At 42.4% G+C, this 17,336-nt stretch overlaps 1 protein-coding gene across 1 annotated transcript in view; it reads left to right on the top strand.

Moving 5' to 3' along the window:
- The window catches only part of Lgi1 (leucine rich glioma inactivated 1), a 46,388-nt gene extending 38,433 nt beyond the window's left edge, over window positions 1-7,955 (top strand). Inside the window, exon 8 of the mRNA XM_004653220.3 lies at window positions 4,674-7,955. Coding sequence (XP_004653277.2) covers window positions 4,674-5,509 — 836 coding nt within the window. The 3' untranslated portion in view covers window positions 5,510-7,955. The remainder of the gene's footprint in view (window positions 1-4,673) is intronic.
- The last annotated feature ends 9,381 nt before the right edge of the window (window positions 7,956-17,336 follow it).

Genomic DNA, 17,336 nt, shown 5'->3' with positions numbered 1-17,336 from the left:
CACTCTTATTCTCCAGAGAGCTGTGAGGACTTCTCTCTGAAGTCTGAGATTCCTGACCATGAAATTCTGACTTAGTTTCCAGTACCAAATATGAGTTCTCTCCCATCGAGTGGGCCTTGTGGCCAATTAGAGAACAGTTTGTCTCCTACAGAGGCTGTGTGCCACTATTACACAAGTGTGTACTTCTTGTGTGGCTGGTTAATTTCATAGCCCACAGGGTGAATGAGCATTGTCTTCCAGCAGCTTCCATAGGGCTCTCCAGCGCTATGAGGGCTAGCCAGGAGGGTGCTATTTTCCCTTTTGGTTCCAGTATGGTATTCAGGTGTCCCATGACTATTCAGATGTCCTGTAGTGTCTTCAGCAATATGGTCTTACCTTTTAGCTCTGGCAGGTGATCAAGTGTTTTGGAAATGCCCTACATTGTTTTAGGGACATTATGGATCTCCTTAGCTAACAGCTCACTCACTGTGGAGGTCAACCCAATTCTGAGCCTGGGATTTACCAACTATTTACCATAGTTCTAAGGTTAAGCATTTTTAGATAGATTCTTGCTTTGTAGTCCAGACTGGCCTTGAACTCATAATCCTCCTGCCTCATCTCAAGTGCTAGGATAAGAGGCATGCCAACAAGCTTACTCTGGGTGACACTTCAGCTTAGTTCTTACTTGGAAGAAGTGAATCCTGCTCTTGTAGGTTCCAGAGGCTTTATTTCCAGAGCTTAGTCTATCTAAAATGAAGCTTTAGTTTGCTCCTGCTGCTATAATGAAATGCATTAGACTTAGTCATTTATGAACAATAGAAATTTATTTCTCACAGATCCAGGGGCTGGGAAACTCAAGATATAGATGCTAATAGATTCATTGTCTCGTAAGAAGATGGCCCCAAAAAGGGTTAAACAGCTGGTCCTCAGAGAGCCTCAGGTAGGTAGGGCCTCATTCTAGCCCAGGTTGACCTCGAACTCACAGCAATTGTCTTACCCTCTGCCTCCCTGAGTGCTGAATTAAAGGCATGCACCACCACACTTAGCTGAAGGTTGCTCCTTGAGGGGAGGACAGTGCTTGTTCATGGTTGTAAACTGGCTGTCTAAGAGCAAGGAAGTCTTCAAGATCCAAAGTAGTTATCATGACACCAACATGAGGCATTTTTCATTCTCCAGAATGCAACACCTACGTGATATTCAGTGATGGCACTGTTATCCATGTAAATAAATGGAGCTGTATGTACAGTTTTGGATTTTCTCAGGTAGCTGGTAGGTTTAGGCATGACTATTTCTGTTTATAAAGCAACTCCCATTTTAGGTTATGTCTTAAATAATTTATGCAGCCTCAATGTCATGAAATGGTTATTTTTAAATGCTGTAGCTTGCTTTGTACCCAAGGGTAAATATAAATATATTTAGGGGCTGGAGAGATGGCTTAGTACTTGTCTGCAAAGCCAAAGGGCCCAAGTTCAGTTCCCTAACACCCATGTAAAGCCAAATGCACAAGCTGGCGCATGCATTTGGAGTTCATTATCAGTGAGTGACTTAGAGGCCCTGGTGTACCCATTCTCTCTATCTGCCTCTTTCTCTCAAATAAATCAAGATTGACTTGGAATAATTCATCAAACTATAAAAAGTATGAAAGATGTCTTTCATTTGGTTTAGGGATAGCCTTGCTAGCACTTCTGCAGCACATGAATTTGAAGAGTAGTCTGGTGCCACCTATGTTGGGCCATTGTTATTTCCAATGCTATTATGAACTTGAAATGCAGATGTATTGATGTTCCATAAGATAAAACTGGAGTGAATTTACAAATAGCTCAGTTGATAGAGTGCTTGCCCAACATGCACGAAGCCCTGAATTTGGTCCTCAGCAGGCATGGTGGCACTTGTGTGTTATCCCTGCACTTGGAAAGTGAAGACAGGAGGATCAGAAATTGAAGGGCATCCGCAGCTTATATTGGTTGGACAAACATACAATAGCTAAGAAAAAACATAATTTACAGTGCTGAGTATCTGGCAGATAAAGAATTAAGACCTCTTTTCAGGTAAAAGATGCCTCTACAGATGGTCACCCAAGTTTATTACCCACTGTATATTTATTTATACCATGTAAATGGATCTAGTAACGGCTGTGTTTGTTACTTTGGTTTTTTGTTTGGGGTAATCAAAAATAATCTTTCTGGGGAAACTTGGCAATAAACGCATGTCCTAATGTAGTCAAAAGTGCCTTTTGAATCTTAAAAGTAAAAAAAAAGGGGGGTTAAACAGCCTCCCTGAGGACCTTTCATGAGAGTACCATGCTCCTCACATAATCACCTCCTGAAGACCTCTTAATCCTATAGCATTGGGACTACACTGCAACATGAATTCTGGAGGTTCAAAAATACCCAAACCATATAGGATGACAATAATATGTCATACATAAGGTCACTATTCTCTCTCATATGTGACATTTCTACCCAATCGTGGTGTTCTTTCTTACAGAACACCAATGTAGCCAGAGTCCTCCACACAAGCCCCTTAGGTGACCACCATCAGTCAGTCAGTCAGTAAATAGAAGACCCTAAGGTGAAACTTAGTGGCCATTCCTCATCATACACAATAGAAAACTAACCCCAGAGAAACTGAGCTTCCCCAGGTTACACGATCAATTCAGTTCTTAAGAGTTTCAAATGAGAGCAAGTGAGATGGCTCGGTGTCTAAGAGCACTTTCTGTTATAAGTATGAGGGCCTGAAAAGGACTGAGAGACCATTAGGCACGGCCATGCATGTCTGTAGCCCCAGCCCCACAGAGGAGCAAACACTCAAGAATCACTTGTGTTTGTAAAAAACCAACAAGCTCCAGGATCAGCAAGGGGCTCCAGCTCAAATAAGAATGGACAGAACAGGCCAGGCATGGTAGTGCACACCTTTAATTCTAGTACTCAGGAGGCAGAGGTAGAAGGATCACTGTGAGTTCAAGACCAGCCTAAGACTACATAGTGAATTCCAGGTCAGCCTGGGCTAGAGTGAGACCCTACCTCAAAAAAAGGGTGGGGGGCAGAAGAGTGATGGTGTGGAAACCCAGTGTTCCGATACAGACACCACAGATGAGCACAAGCTTGCAGCAGCGGCCAAGCACATGTGGCACTGTGTGGGCACATACATGTGTATCACCACACACATATATGCCACATCATGCACACAAGCAACATAAAAGAGTCTCACATAACATAATTTGGTCAATTATGAGGAAGAGTTCATGTGGAATTTTTTGCTTGAGAACCCCAGAGAGCTGTAGTGAGAAAAGTTTGGGATACATATATTTGTTCTGTACACCTTTGGATTTCTTGATGATAAACTCCCTCTAGGAGAACATACTCTCTTGCCAGATACAGTACTCTTAGCTAAAGGGTACCTGCCTAGACCACTTCCTTCCTTCCTTCCTTCCTTCCTTCCTTCCTTCCTTCCTTCCTTCCTTCCTTCCTTCCTTCCTTCCTTCCTTCCTTCCTTCCTTCCATGGGGGTTCTCAAATAAGAAGCAATTACCCTAAAGCTAGGAGCAGGCATACTTGAAGCAAAACAATTGCAGGTAGATCTCACAACATCATTCTACCTTTGTATGATGCTTCCAGAACCTTGTGTGGGATCCCGGCTCTGTTTAGCTTGCCTCAGCCTAAACACTCTGGTGGCCCATGTTTGAACCCCAACTCTGCTTTTTGATAGCAGAATTTACCCAGAACTTAGCCCCTTTGAGTTCCCATTTACTCATCTGTAAAAAAGGGTCTTTAAGCAGACCTTGGGGGTGCACTCCTCTAATCCTAAGGAAGCTAAAAGCCAGAGGATAGAAAGTTAGAGGTCAGCCTGAGCCACATAGAAAGACCCTCTCAAAGGAAGGAAAGAAAGAAAAGCAAGGAAAAATGAAATGAAAAGAAGGGGGCTGAGGGGATGGCTTGGTGGGTGACAAGCACCTGCTAGGCAAGTATGAGGACTTGAGTTCAGATCTCCAGAACCCATGCGAAAATGCCACATGGTGGCACAGGCTTGTAATCCCAGCATGGGGCAGAGACAGGAGGATGCCCAGGCCTTGCTGGCCAGCTAGTCTAGTCCACTCAGTGAGCTCCAGGTTCCACGAGAGATGCTGTCTCAAAAAGCAAAGTGGAAAGAGAGTAAGTATGACATCTGACATCAACTTCTGACCTCCACACACACATGCACACCTGCCACACATGTACCTACACACATATGAGCATGCATACACATACACAAACCACACAAAAGAAAAAGGAAGCAAAGGAAAGAGAAAATAATGTTTGTGCCTTGAGGTTGTTGGGAAATTTTTATGAAATGATTTAACAAAGCACATGGTAAATGCTCAATCAATGATACTTTTAAATTATAATTACTGTGATTAACTTACAGTATGTCAAGGAAAGCAGCACTTTTTGCAAGGAGAAAATTCAGTCAGTATATCTGTATGTCCCAAATATCTCGAACAGGTTATTTTTGATATGGCAACTTCCAGTTCATAAGAAATCCCTGTGAGGAGAAAGGGCACAGAGCCTGAGGACACAGCTCCCACCTGCCTTGGAGATGGGCTCTGCCTAATAAAGCAAGGGAATCTCTTGTTTCAGGCTGGTATCTGTGGAAGTTGTATGGACACATTCCAAAGAGGATGGGCACACCTCTAACCTCTCATTTGTCTTTTCCCAGGCACGTCCACTGTGGTGTGCAAGCCCATAGTCATTGAAACTCAGCTCTATGTTATTGTGGCCCAGCTGTTTGGTGGCTCTCATATCTATAAGCGAGATGGTTTTGCAAACAAATTCATAAAAATCCAGGATATTGAAATTCTCAAAATCCGAAAACCCAATGACATTGAAACATTCAAGATTGAGAACAACTGGTACTTTGTCGTGGCTGACAGTTCAAAAGCTGGCTTTACTACCATTTATAAGTGGAATGGAAATGGATTCTACTCCCACCAATCCTTACATGCCTGGTACAGGGACACTGATGTGGAATATCTAGAAATAGTCAGAACACCTCTCACCCTCAGAATGCCTCACTTAATCCTGTCCAGTAGTTCCCAGCGTCCTGTCATTTACCAGTGGAACAAAGTAACACAGTTATTCACTAACCAAACTGACATTCCTAACATGGAGGATGTGTACGCTGTGAAGCACTTCTCGGTAAAAGGTGACGTATACATTTGTCTGACCAGATTCATCGGTGATTCCAAAGTCATGAAGTGGGGAGGCTCCTCGTTCCAGGACATTCAGAGGATGCCATCGCGAGGATCCATGGTGTTCCAGCCTCTTCAGATAAATAACTACCAGTATGCAATTCTTGGGAGTGATTATTCCTTTACTCAAGTGTATAACTGGGATGCAGAGAAAGCCAAATTTGTGAAATTTCAGGAATTAAATGTTCAGGCACCAAGATCCTTCACCCATGTATCCATTAATAAGCGTAATTTTCTTTTTGCTTCTAGTTTTAAGGGCAATACACAGATTTACAAACATGTCATAGTTGACTTAAGCGCATGAGACACCAAATGCCATGGCTGCCATCAGAAACTTTCTACAATACGTGACCTGGATGAACTCAATGCATGATGACTCTTCTTATCACATTTGCAAATGAATGCCTTTCAAACACTGAGACTGCTAGAAGCAAGCACTACCAGTATCGCCATCCTTAACTGTCCAGTCCAGTGGTGTGGAAAGTTACCTTTTTTAAGACAAAATTCCATTGTGTAACTGTTCTTTGCAGTGAAGATATGTAAATAGGCGTTTAATGGTATCTGTTACTCCAAAAAGAAATATTAATATGTACTTTTCCATTTATTTATTCATGTGTTTGGAAACAACTGCCAAATAAAATGTTTACATTTTCTTTCATATCCCAAAGGTAATTATTTACAAGAATTGTTTTATTCTCATTGGTTGTATGTTGAGGAAATAGTTTTATACAATAGGATTATATTTGGATCAAGGATTTATAGTGTGGGTAATGAGTAAGTTGAAACAATGAAAATGATTCCCCATAATTTATTAATAGGTTTATCTGTGCTATATCAGCTTATCTTGAATAGTCAATGATGTTTCCAGAAGTCATGACTTTTAGGGACTCTTTCAAATAAATGGTGACAAAAGGAGAGAGAGAAATGCTGCCTGTTACATTAAGATGAACTTGTAATGAAGAAGAGACAGGCCACCCTTTCCATCTGATAGTCCCAGTTATCAGACATTTTATAGGAGAAATTTAAATTATTTTAGGGTATAATGGCCCCTATTCAGGGACTTTCTAAATATCTGACTCTAGAATCATCTGACAGCTGACAGATTGTAACTTTATATGTAGCACTTGCCTCATAAGTACCTGCTCTGGAGGCCTTTCAATCTCACAGAGGACACTTGGCTTTTAGACACCAGCTTTGATGTTACTGGCTTGTTGCACAGGGTCCAGAAAGCTCATCCTTGATTTCCTAGATTCCTGCTTCTGGATCACATGAGTCATATCATCTAGCATGATGCCTCACACACAGTGGGCTCTCAAAAACTGCTTTTGAAGGACCAGGAACATAGCTGAGGGGCAGAACATTCGAACAGCATTGTGTGAGGCCCTGGGTCAATACCCAGTGTCACAGACACACACACACACACACACACACACACACACACACACACACGAACTACTTTTGAAAGAGTTTATGGATCCTTATCTTATAATAAAGTTTATGAGGCCTTCTGACCTCATTAATATTTATTGAATACTTGTTCAGAATGAGATGTGGTTGTGAGGCAGCTAGTGAAGCAGTGTAGGGAGTATTGCTTGCCCTCTGGGCTCTTGGAATGCTAACCAAGCAGGAATAAAAATATAAAAATCTACAGATCAATTAATAAGTGGCAGCACTCACCTGAATCTTCCTGATGTTGTGTATTATGGGGAGTCCAAAGGATGATTTTCAGGAAGATGGGCTCCTTGCTTAAAATTTAAGGGAAGTTGTGATTTCAAAAGAAGATATTGCTGGCACAAACTGACCATGGACCCTGCCTTTCCAGAGGGGCTCAGGGCTTGCTCAGTCTTCCCCACTGGGTGGGGGTGGGCAGGCCATGACATTAGTGGGACTGAGGTAGCAGAGGTCCACAGTCTCCAGAAGCATCTTGGGGCATTGGCCATAAGAACCAGATTCCTTTAATCATATATTAGGTCTGACAAAGGGATACAGTAGAGACAAAACTTACCTTCTCTGGATCCTGCACATAGGAGAGCTGGCCTTGGAATGCCTTCCGTCATTCTGACAAGCAGTATTGTGTGATGTTGGAGAACTCCTGCCTTAGACCAACTGGGCTGAGATCAGCTCCGCCATGTACTTGCTTTGTCCACAGACAAGTTTCTACGTCTTCTGAGCTGGCGTCTTCATTTGATTAGAAGGACAATAATACTTACTTCCAAGGTGAAGAGGATTGAGAGTTCATTTGTGGAAGATGATATTTTTCAAATACAGCCTCTCTACACCTTTCATGCTCTGCGAGACCATGCCCCCACCTCACTAACAGGTGGTATTAATTCACTTGTCCTTAATCTGGATGGTTGGAGACCTGCTTATTACCCACAGAATGGGTTGGAAAGGATACAATTTGACCTACAGGACTAGGTCATCAAAACCATAAGCTCCTGCTTTGTTGGGATAGTAGCTTGCAGAGCCCCAAGGCCACTGATCTGTGCTGAAGCCGGGCTCACATGGAGAAATCACATGACAGTGCTTTGGTCAATGGTTTCAGCTGGTGTCTTAGGCAATAGTCATCATCTACCACCAGTCCCATGAAGCCTATAGTGACTCCATACCATACTGTCAAGTTACTACCAGACATCGGGCCTTCTTCAGAAGCTGTAGCCATTACAGTGCAAACAAGCTATCTCATGGTCACTGTCCAAATGCCTGACCCATGGACTCTATGAGCATAATAAAATAGTTGTTTTAAATGACTAAGTTGTGGAGTGATTTGTTACACAGCAGCAGTAATCAGAAAAGCTCATAAAGTACTTACCACAGAACTGATATGTATGATCACTCTCCAAAATAGTTATTGCTAATAGAATGTTCCAATCCTATTGTATTGTACACTTTTGGGTCAAACTCTGCCTTATGTCTTCAATGCAATTCATTCCATTTTAAGAGAGTCACTCCTTTTATTAATATGATTCTGACTCTATATTGGGCACTGTGCTGAGTTCAGGGAGACAGAAACTACATGCCTAGACTTTGCCAGTAGTTTTCATAGAACCACTGATAATGCAATGTTAGCAAACCCACTCTAATTTACCTAGAAGCCTAAGAGGCAAGCTGGCTGAGTCAGGCTTCTGGAAACTCAGTCCAGCCCTCGTTCTGTGACAAGGTACTATCTTTCAAAAACTTACTTTCCAGCCACAACCTAAGACTGTAGATGGGGCAAGAGGAGTAGGGAGACAAACAGAGAAAATAAATCCAGGAAACACTGAGGGGAACGACCTGAGATAGAGTCTGCTTTTGCAGTCCTAGACCAGCCTTTTGGGAAGGTACCACTTCTCCATGTGCCCATCACCTGTTCTATCTTACACAATCTTACTCTGCTGTCACCACTGATGATCAGTCTGGGGCAAAATCCAGTCTAGGAGTACAGCCAGAACCTAACCTCAGCTAACCTGAGCCCAGCCAGTTCTCTCCTGGAAACTTGGGGTTATGACAGCTGAGGCTGGCCTTTCAGCACAAGCACAGATTTGAAGGTGATGTTCTTAAATAAGGTTCTCTAGAAGCAGAGGGATCTGCTGAGAGTGTGAGAGGAGTGGTATAAAGCTGGGGAAGATACTGAGAAAAGACAGAGAAGTTGGGCCACAGCCTGAACCCAGGGGACTCAAGAGCATGAGTTGTACCTCAAAGCATGGAGGATAGACTGGGGTACCTCATCACCAGAGGGCTTAACTTCTCAAGCAGCTGTGGGGTGAGGGCATCAGACCACCAAAGGGAGTCCCCGTGGAATGTCAGGAACATATGCCATCATAAAGGTGACTGAAAACACCATTTTTTCATATTTTTTTTAACTTTTTATGTATTAATTGAGAGAGAGAAATAGGTAGGGAGAGAGAATGGGTGTGCCAGTGCCTTCAGCTGCTACTAATGAACTCCAGGTGCATGCCCCACGTTGTGTGGCTGGCTCACGTGGGTCCTGGGGAATTGAATCTAGATGCTTTGGCTTTGAAGGCAAGCACCTTAACCTCTATGCCACCTCTCCAGCCCTGAAAACAGCATTTTTGAGCAGCTATGGTAGTCAAGCTACCAGAAAAACAGAGGAAGCTGATCAGAAAAGTGAAAAGAAAGTGAAGTAGACATCCAGAAAGAGGCAGAGGTGAGAAGCTAAAAAGGGAAAGAAGAAGCTGGAAAGAAAAGGAGGAACAAAGAGCAAATGGGTGGGCACAAAAGACGGAGGGGCAGGCGGGAAGGGCCAATGCTAGGGAGGTGAGGAGATGCCCAGTGCCTACAGCCTGAGAACCAGTTGATAAGCTAACGGGAAACAAGGCCGGGCAACTCCTTTGTGACACACTCCCAACAAAAGCCTCAGGCAGCTCTGGGGCCCAGATGTCTCTTTTCACTTTTCCTGGGTTAGAGCAAAGGGACCAGCCTTCATAGAGGCCTGACCTCCCAAGGCACAGGTGAGGCTGTTCCTGGAAAGAAGCAGGGCCTCTGGCAAGGCTGGTGCGTAATTAAAACAATTCCCCAAGTTAACACACAGCTGAAACCCATCTTCTGACTACACTCCTGACAGGTGGGAAAATAAATCTTTTATTTCTGAATGGGACCATGAACAATGTGATATATCTAGGACAGAGAGGAGAGAGAAGAAACAGAGAAGGAAAGAGTGGGTGAAGGAAAAGACAGCAGCTGCCTTGATTCCTAGTGACTATATATTTCCTGCTCTGCTTCTCAGATGTAGTGGTACTTCCTGTCTTTGAGGTCTTTGAGGTACTTATGTGATTATGAATTAGAACACTAATTCCCCCAAACACACACACACACACACACACACACACACACATTGTTCTGTTTTTGATCAGTTTGAAAGGATTTCTGTACTTTTCACAAAATTAGCTCCAATTAAGAGTGTTTACATGCAATTTGCTGTAATGTAAATGTGATGGAGGTACCAGATAGTATGATTTATTATTTTATCTGCAGTTCAAGATATATTATTTCTATTATTTTGCCTTTGTGTTCACTAACTCCTCTCAAACTTAGTTCAAAAAATTATTATTTAAACTAGACAAGAGCTTTTCAAACTTAAAAACCAAATTCTAATGTATTAATACATTTTGGGCCATGGAAAAGAAAAGATTCCTGATGTATTTTGGAGGAATGCATTTTCAATTGTATTATAGACCAGTTGTTTTTGAAATTACTATTTAAAAGAAATTACTAGGAAATTGATCATGTGCTTATTTGTAGTCATGTCTCAAGTGCTGTTATCTCAGCCCAACTTGATTCTAAACTCTTTCCAGACTTGCGTTGGTCCTCAGAGCTCATCCACAGGCATACTGCCGTAGCCAATTAATTATAGCTCAGCTCAGCTCTTAAAGCAATATGTCCACCATCATGTGGATTGTGAGCATCTTTTTTAAAAAATGTATAGTTTATTTTTATTTATATTTGAGAAAGAAAGCAGAAGAGGGGGGCAGATATATATATAAAGAGAGAATGGGCGCACCAGGGCCTTCAGCCACTGCAAATGAACTCCAGATGCATGCACCACCTTGTGCATCTGACTTATGTGGGTCCTGGAGAATCGAACCTGGGTCCTTTTTAGCTTTGCAGGCAAACACCTTAACTGCTAAGTCATCTGTGAGGGCATTTTAATGTGATTGGTTCAGAAGGCATTTAGTCCTCCATGGATGCCATGTTTTGAAGACTGCAGCAGTTACTTTTTCATTGTTGAGACAAAACACCTCATGAAAAGAAAGGGTGTATTGTGACTTACACTTCCAGGGATGTTTCATCATGGCAGGGAAGGCATGGCATGAGCAGAAAGCCAGGCACTGCATCTTGTCACATGTGCAGGGAGGAGGCTGGAGAGATGGCTAAATGGTTAAGACACTTGCTTGCAAAGCCTAAGGACCCAGGTTCAATTCCCCAGGTCCCATGTAAGGCAGATGCACATGGTGGTGCATGCATCTGGGGTTCATTTGCAGTGGCTAGAGGCCCTGGTGCACCCATCCTCTCTCTCTCTCTCTCCCTCTCTCTCTCTCTCTCAAATAAATAAATAAATAAATAAATATAAATAAATCAGAAAAAAAGCTAAAAAAAAAAAACATGAGCAGGGATGGTGCATCAAGAGTGAACTAGCACTGAAAAGTCAGGCTGGACTGTACAATCCCAAGGTCCAACTCCAGTGACACACCTCCCCAAGGCTCCACCAGCAGGAGACCTAAGTAAGAGGTTTAATCACAAACAGTTGAGCGTATGGGGGCATATTAAATTCAAACCACCACAAAGACCTAAAATGGTATTTCTTCTCCTACCCAGCATCCTCCACTTCACCCATATTTTAGTGCTCTTCAAAATTTTCCAATCCAGGATCGTTTAAGCACTGCACACTTCCATGACTAGGCTGCCCAACTCAACTGTCTATAGGACCAGTACCCCACTTTCATACCTTCTGACATCTTAGTCCACAGCCAGCCAGTGATTTTACACATGATTTCTCCTTTCTCCAGCTTTCCTAGCCCATGGCTTTTACTATGAGCAAGACTCATTATTCAGCTAGCCTTGCATATGTTTGGTTGTTGATATATCCATCTTTCCCACCAGGCTTCATGTGCCCGAGGTCAAGACTGCCCTAAACACTTAGGACATTTTCACGCCACACCACCAGTCTTAAACCCCCCCAGAGTGGTACTGTTGGTAGAAAGTCCATAAAGCTGGCAGAAGTCAAATAGCTGAAGCCCAGAAGCTTCACCATTCCTGTTGGCACAGACAAGGTACAGCCATATCACCTACAGTGAGTTCTCAGCCCCTCAGAGAACACTAGCCATGGATTCCCAAAAGAACGGGACTAGGCATGCTGCAGGCTCCCTGAGGGTAAACAAAATAGACTGGAAGGAAAAAGAGATACAGTTTAATTCCTGAGACAATCCTTATTACAACAACAACAAAAGAAAATACTATATATCTACCTACACCCTGGTGTAGAAAACTGAAAAATGAAAAATTTAATAAACTCACAGAGAGCAGAGGTGTTAGGAAACTTGATAAAGGCACTTTCAGAAAGTCTATGTCCTCCAAAATGGTTATTCCCAGAGAGGAACATAAATCCATGCTCAGCTAGAAAGAGGCCAAAGGCAGCGTCATCACTGGCTGAGGGTCTGTAAAACAAGTCCCAGCAATCTGTCTTATTGATGAGGCATATAGGGTTGCCTCTTCAGTGGGGGCAATGATAAAGAATAGAAGATAAAAATTGGCTAAGCAGCTCGGAGTAACATCCATCCCCATACACACAAAGTAAATAGTTTATTTTTATTTTTGTTTTTTTCAAGGTAGAGTCTCACTCTAGTCCAGGGTGACCTGGAATTCACTATGTTGTCTCAGGGTAGCCTTGCACTCACAGCTTGTTTAGTTTATTTTTAAAGTGGGAAATGTCCTTGAGCCTGTATGGAAAAAAATAATCTGATTTTTTTGTTTCTTTTCAATTATTTTTTTATTAACAACTTCCATGATTGTAAACAATATCCCATGGTAATGCCTTCCTCCCCCTCCCCCAAGTTCCCTTTGAAACGCCATTCTCCATCATATCCCCTCCCCCTCTCAGTCAGTCTCACTTTTATTTTGATGTCATGATCTTTTCCTCCTATTATGATGGCCTTGTGTAGGTAGTGTCAGGCACTGTGAGGTAATGGATATCCAGGCCATTTTGTGTCTGGGGGAGCACTTTGCAAGGAGTCCTACCCTTCCTTTAACTCTTACATTCTTTTGGCCAACTCTTCTGCAATAGACCCTGAGCCTTGGAAGGTGTGATAGAGACATTGCAGTGCTGAGCACTCCTGTCACTTCTTTCCAGCACCATTATGCCTTCTGAGTCATCCCAAGGTCACTGCCATCTGAAAAGAGAAGATTCTCTGCCAAAAGTGAGAGTAGCATTAATATATGGATATAAACATTAAGAGAAGTGCTTATTGGGCAGTTTGATGAGCATAGTATATACATTTAGCTAGATAGCAGCAGACATTAGCCCTTAGGGCTCATGACTACCCTCTTTTAAGTTTTCAGTATCAGGGATGTATTCCCTCCCATGGAGCAGGCCTCCAGTACAATTATAGGGCAGTTGGTTTCCACCATGACAGACATGCCACTATTGCATACATTGGCTCGTTTGGCCTGGCTTGCTAAATATAAGGCTTACAGTGTCCACTGTTGAGTATCTTCACTGGTGATTTCTCTTTCTCCCATTGAACAGCATGCAGAATGGCTTCTTCCAGCTTTCTGTCAGCTGGTCTACATGGAGGAGTTTATCAGCTCAGTTCCAGCAGGATTTCTCAGTGGCTTTGCAGCCCAAGTATGTGGAGTCTTCAGCAATAGGGTCATACCATCTATTCCTGGTGGGAAGCCAAGGGCCTCAGCAATGGCCTATAATGTTTTGGGGGCATCAGGGACCTCCCTGGCTAACAATTCACTGGAAGTTATCCCATCCCTGGCACTGAAATTTTTCTAGCAACAATCTATGGCTCCTGAGTGTTCCATTCTCAAAAAAAAAAAAAAAAAAAAAAGGTTTCCATATGATTTATTTATATCCTCTTAGATTTTGATTAGCCCTCCCTCCACCTTTCCTGTACTCAGTCTCTTTCCCTGACCTCACTTGGGCCTTTTTACCCTATTAATCTATTCTTCTACTTACATATATACAATACCATCCTATTAAATACACCTCTCCCTTCCTTTCTCTTCCCTTTATAGCTCTTTTCTAGCTTACTGGCCTTTGCTACTGAGTTTTCTTCCTACTCACACATAAGTCCAGTTAAAAAATATGATTTTTTTTTTTTTTGTTATCTCTTTTCCCTAATGGAGTCCTGGAGGCCACTAAGTCAGTGTAAGTTTTGTGTGAGTATGACTGTGTGGCACTGTAACTCCTGGCTGAAGCCCAACCAAGCACTAGGAATGGCTCTGTCAATCTGAAAGACACCTCAAATTCCCATGTCATTAATAGTGCCCCATCCCAGGCACTGGAATATTTGCCCTTTGTCGTTTCACCCTGTATACCTATATATGTTTAATGATTCTAAATAAAAAATCTATAACATAGGATGCATTCTTTAAGAATTAAGTATAATAGATGTGGTAGTTTGAATAGATAGCCATAGCCCACATTATATTCAGTGTTTTATTATTTACAGCAAGAGGCTTTGGCATGCATCCATATTCTCTCTTTCTTTCATAAATAAATGAATCAAATTATTTTTACATTCAGAACTGCCAAATAGACATACACTCAGTAACATAAAGTGTCCCCGATAACACAGGACTATTGGTAAGTAATTATGCCTATGAACACAACAAGGTAAATCTCAGGGAGGACACTCATGGGACATCTACTATGTACAAAGCACTATGGTAGCTGCTACAAAGAAAACAAAATGAGCAAAATGTTGTTCCTTTCTTTCAAGGATTCACAAGCTAGTTATGCTTATTTCTAAATGTGAACATGTAAAATATGGATTTACAAGGTAAAAATAAGTTCTATGGAGGTGAGTCATGACTCATGTATTGGTTATTTTCCTAGTTGCTGTCAGAAAATAAGCAACTTAAGGGCAGAAGGGATTATTTCAACTTACAGTTTGAGGGGAGACAGTCCACCATGGTATGAAGACAAGGCTGCAGGAACAGGAAGCAGGTGGTCATATTAAATCCACAGTCAGGAAGCAGAAAGCAATGAATTCTGATGCTTAGCTTCCTTTCTCCTTTTATTTTCTTTTCTAAAAAAATTTTATATATTATATATTTATTTGTAAGCAGAGAGAGAGAAATAGAAGACAGACAGACAAAGAAAAAATGGGCATGTCAGGGCCTTTAGCCACTGCAAATGAACTCCAGACACATGCGCTCCTTGTGCATCTGACTTACATGGGTCCTGGGGAATCGAACCTGGGTCCTTTGGCCATCACCCCAGCCCTTCCTTTCTCCTTTTCATTCAGTCTAGGACCGTAGCCCATGGAATGGTGTCACTCACAGTTATAATGGGTCTTCTACCCACCTTAATTAACCTAATCCAGAAACTCCCTTGCAGTTATGCCTAGGGATTTGTGTTCTACATCATTCTAGATCCTGTCAACTTGACAGTATTAACCATCACAACCCGTTCTTTTTTATTGCTGCGAATTCTGTTGGTATCTGTGGTAGTTTGAATAGATGGCCCCCAATATATTCAGTATTTTATTAAAGTTTGTAATTTAGATCTGCAGCCACTTGGCTAGAAGAGGTGTCACTGGGTTGATAGTAGGATCTAGCCCTAAGGTGTGGTAGTGGATTGGAATTCCAGGCTGAAAATGTACAGAGTGCTTGAACTCTGCCCAGAGTTCCTGAAGTGTGCTTGCTTGTGCTGGTGATGGTGTTTTCTCTCTCAGTTCTGGTCTCTGAAAGCAGGTCAGCTTCTTCTGTCATTATGGGACTCCCCTTGGATCTATAAGCTTCAAATAAATCCCTTCTTTCTCCTATAACTGTATCTGGTCTGGAGGTTCCTCTCAGTGACCTGAAGCTGACTACTACAGTGTCCCAAATATTTCTCTCTCTCTGAAGCAGAAGACATAGTGGTAACATGCAGTTTTAGAATTGGGCAGACCTGAGTTTGCATCTTGATATGGATTCTTACTAGTTTTATGACCATATACAATTTAATCAGTGTGATGCTACAAAATGTAATGATAGTTACAGAGCAGGTTGGTAGATTGAATCAAAGCCCAAGGATCATCCCACAAGGTGGTTATGGTGGTTTGTATGTGAGTGTATGTCCTCCACAGCCTTGGGGATTTTTTTAAATATTTTATTTTTATTTATTTGACAGAGAAAGAGGGAGCAAGAGAGAGAATGATCATGCCAGGGCCTTCAGCTACTGCAAATGAACTCCAGATGCATGCACCCCCTTGTACATCTGGCTAGCACGGGTTCTGGGGAATTGAACCAGGGTCCTTTGGCTTTGCAGGCAAAGACCTTAACTGCTAAGCCATCCCTCCAGCCCCCAGCCTTGGGGATTTTTGATTAAGGTTAAACTTCTTACTTGAGCCTCCAAAAGCCTGCTGGAAAAGGTGTAACTGGGATCACATCTAGTAATCTAACTCTAAAGTATGTTCAGAGCAGTTTGAGCTCTGGATGTTCAGGTGTGCTGGCTGTTTGGTGGTGTTCCTCTGCTGAAAATCTGTGGAAGTGAGCCAGCTTTTTCTGTCCTAATGGAACTTCCCCTGGATTCCATCAGCCTGAAATAAGCCTTTTCTTCCCATAAGCTGCTTCTGATTGGGTGTTTGCCCAGCAACAAGGAAGTAACTGAAACAGTGATTATTCTCAAAACCTCCATTTTAGATACAGATAGCAAGTCTGACTGGGAGCTATATTAGCCCACTCCATTATTTTCTCTCAGTTGGTGAAATTACCCAGCGGTGGACTGCTTTGTAGAAGCAGCAATCCACAGGGCTAGGAAGAAGATGCCTGTGTACCATCTCTTCATGCTCTATGGCTGCTGAGGATGTCTGCAGGCTTCTGGAAGAGGTGGAACAAAAACACAGGGGATTCTGACCTTACAAGCATAGAGTCTAACAGTAAGGGAGTGCTCAAATGCCCAGAGCAGAGAACCAACAGCACTCTTCCCCAGCACAGAATACAGCAGAACTCATGGTGCATTCTCCCTGAGGAGCATTGATTACTTCTATTGTAGTAGAACTTGCTTTTGTTGAAATGTGGTCAGTGGTTGTATCTGTGCAGGGAACACTATGGGAAAGAATATCTCTTTACTGAGTCAGTGAAGTCACACATCTCTGAATGATAAAATGAAGCAATCCTGCCACATTGTCTCTGTCAGCAAAGTTATAATAAAAGTGAGGTGTTCCTTCACTCATTAAAAAAAAAGAGAGAGAGAGAGAGAATATTGGGGCTGGAGAGATTGCTTAGCTTGAGGTTGCTTAAGGTGCTTTCCTGTGAAGCCTAAGGACTCCAGGTTCCACGTAAGCCAGATGCACATGGTGGCACATGCATCTGGAGTTCATTTACAGTGGCTGGAGGCCCTGGCATGCCCATTCTCACTCTCTATCTCTCTCTCATATTGTAATATTTTTTATCTGAAAGAGGACAGAATTGAACTCAGA

The sequence above is a fragment of the Jaculus jaculus genome, chromosome 1 (genome assembly GCF_020740685.1).
Source record: "Jaculus jaculus isolate mJacJac1 chromosome 1, mJacJac1.mat.Y.cur, whole genome shotgun sequence".
NCBI classification, from domain to species: Eukaryota; Metazoa; Chordata; class Mammalia; order Rodentia; family Dipodidae; genus Jaculus; species Jaculus jaculus.
Note: the sequence above shows the minus strand (reverse complement) of the source record. Positions and strands in the feature narration are given on the sequence as shown.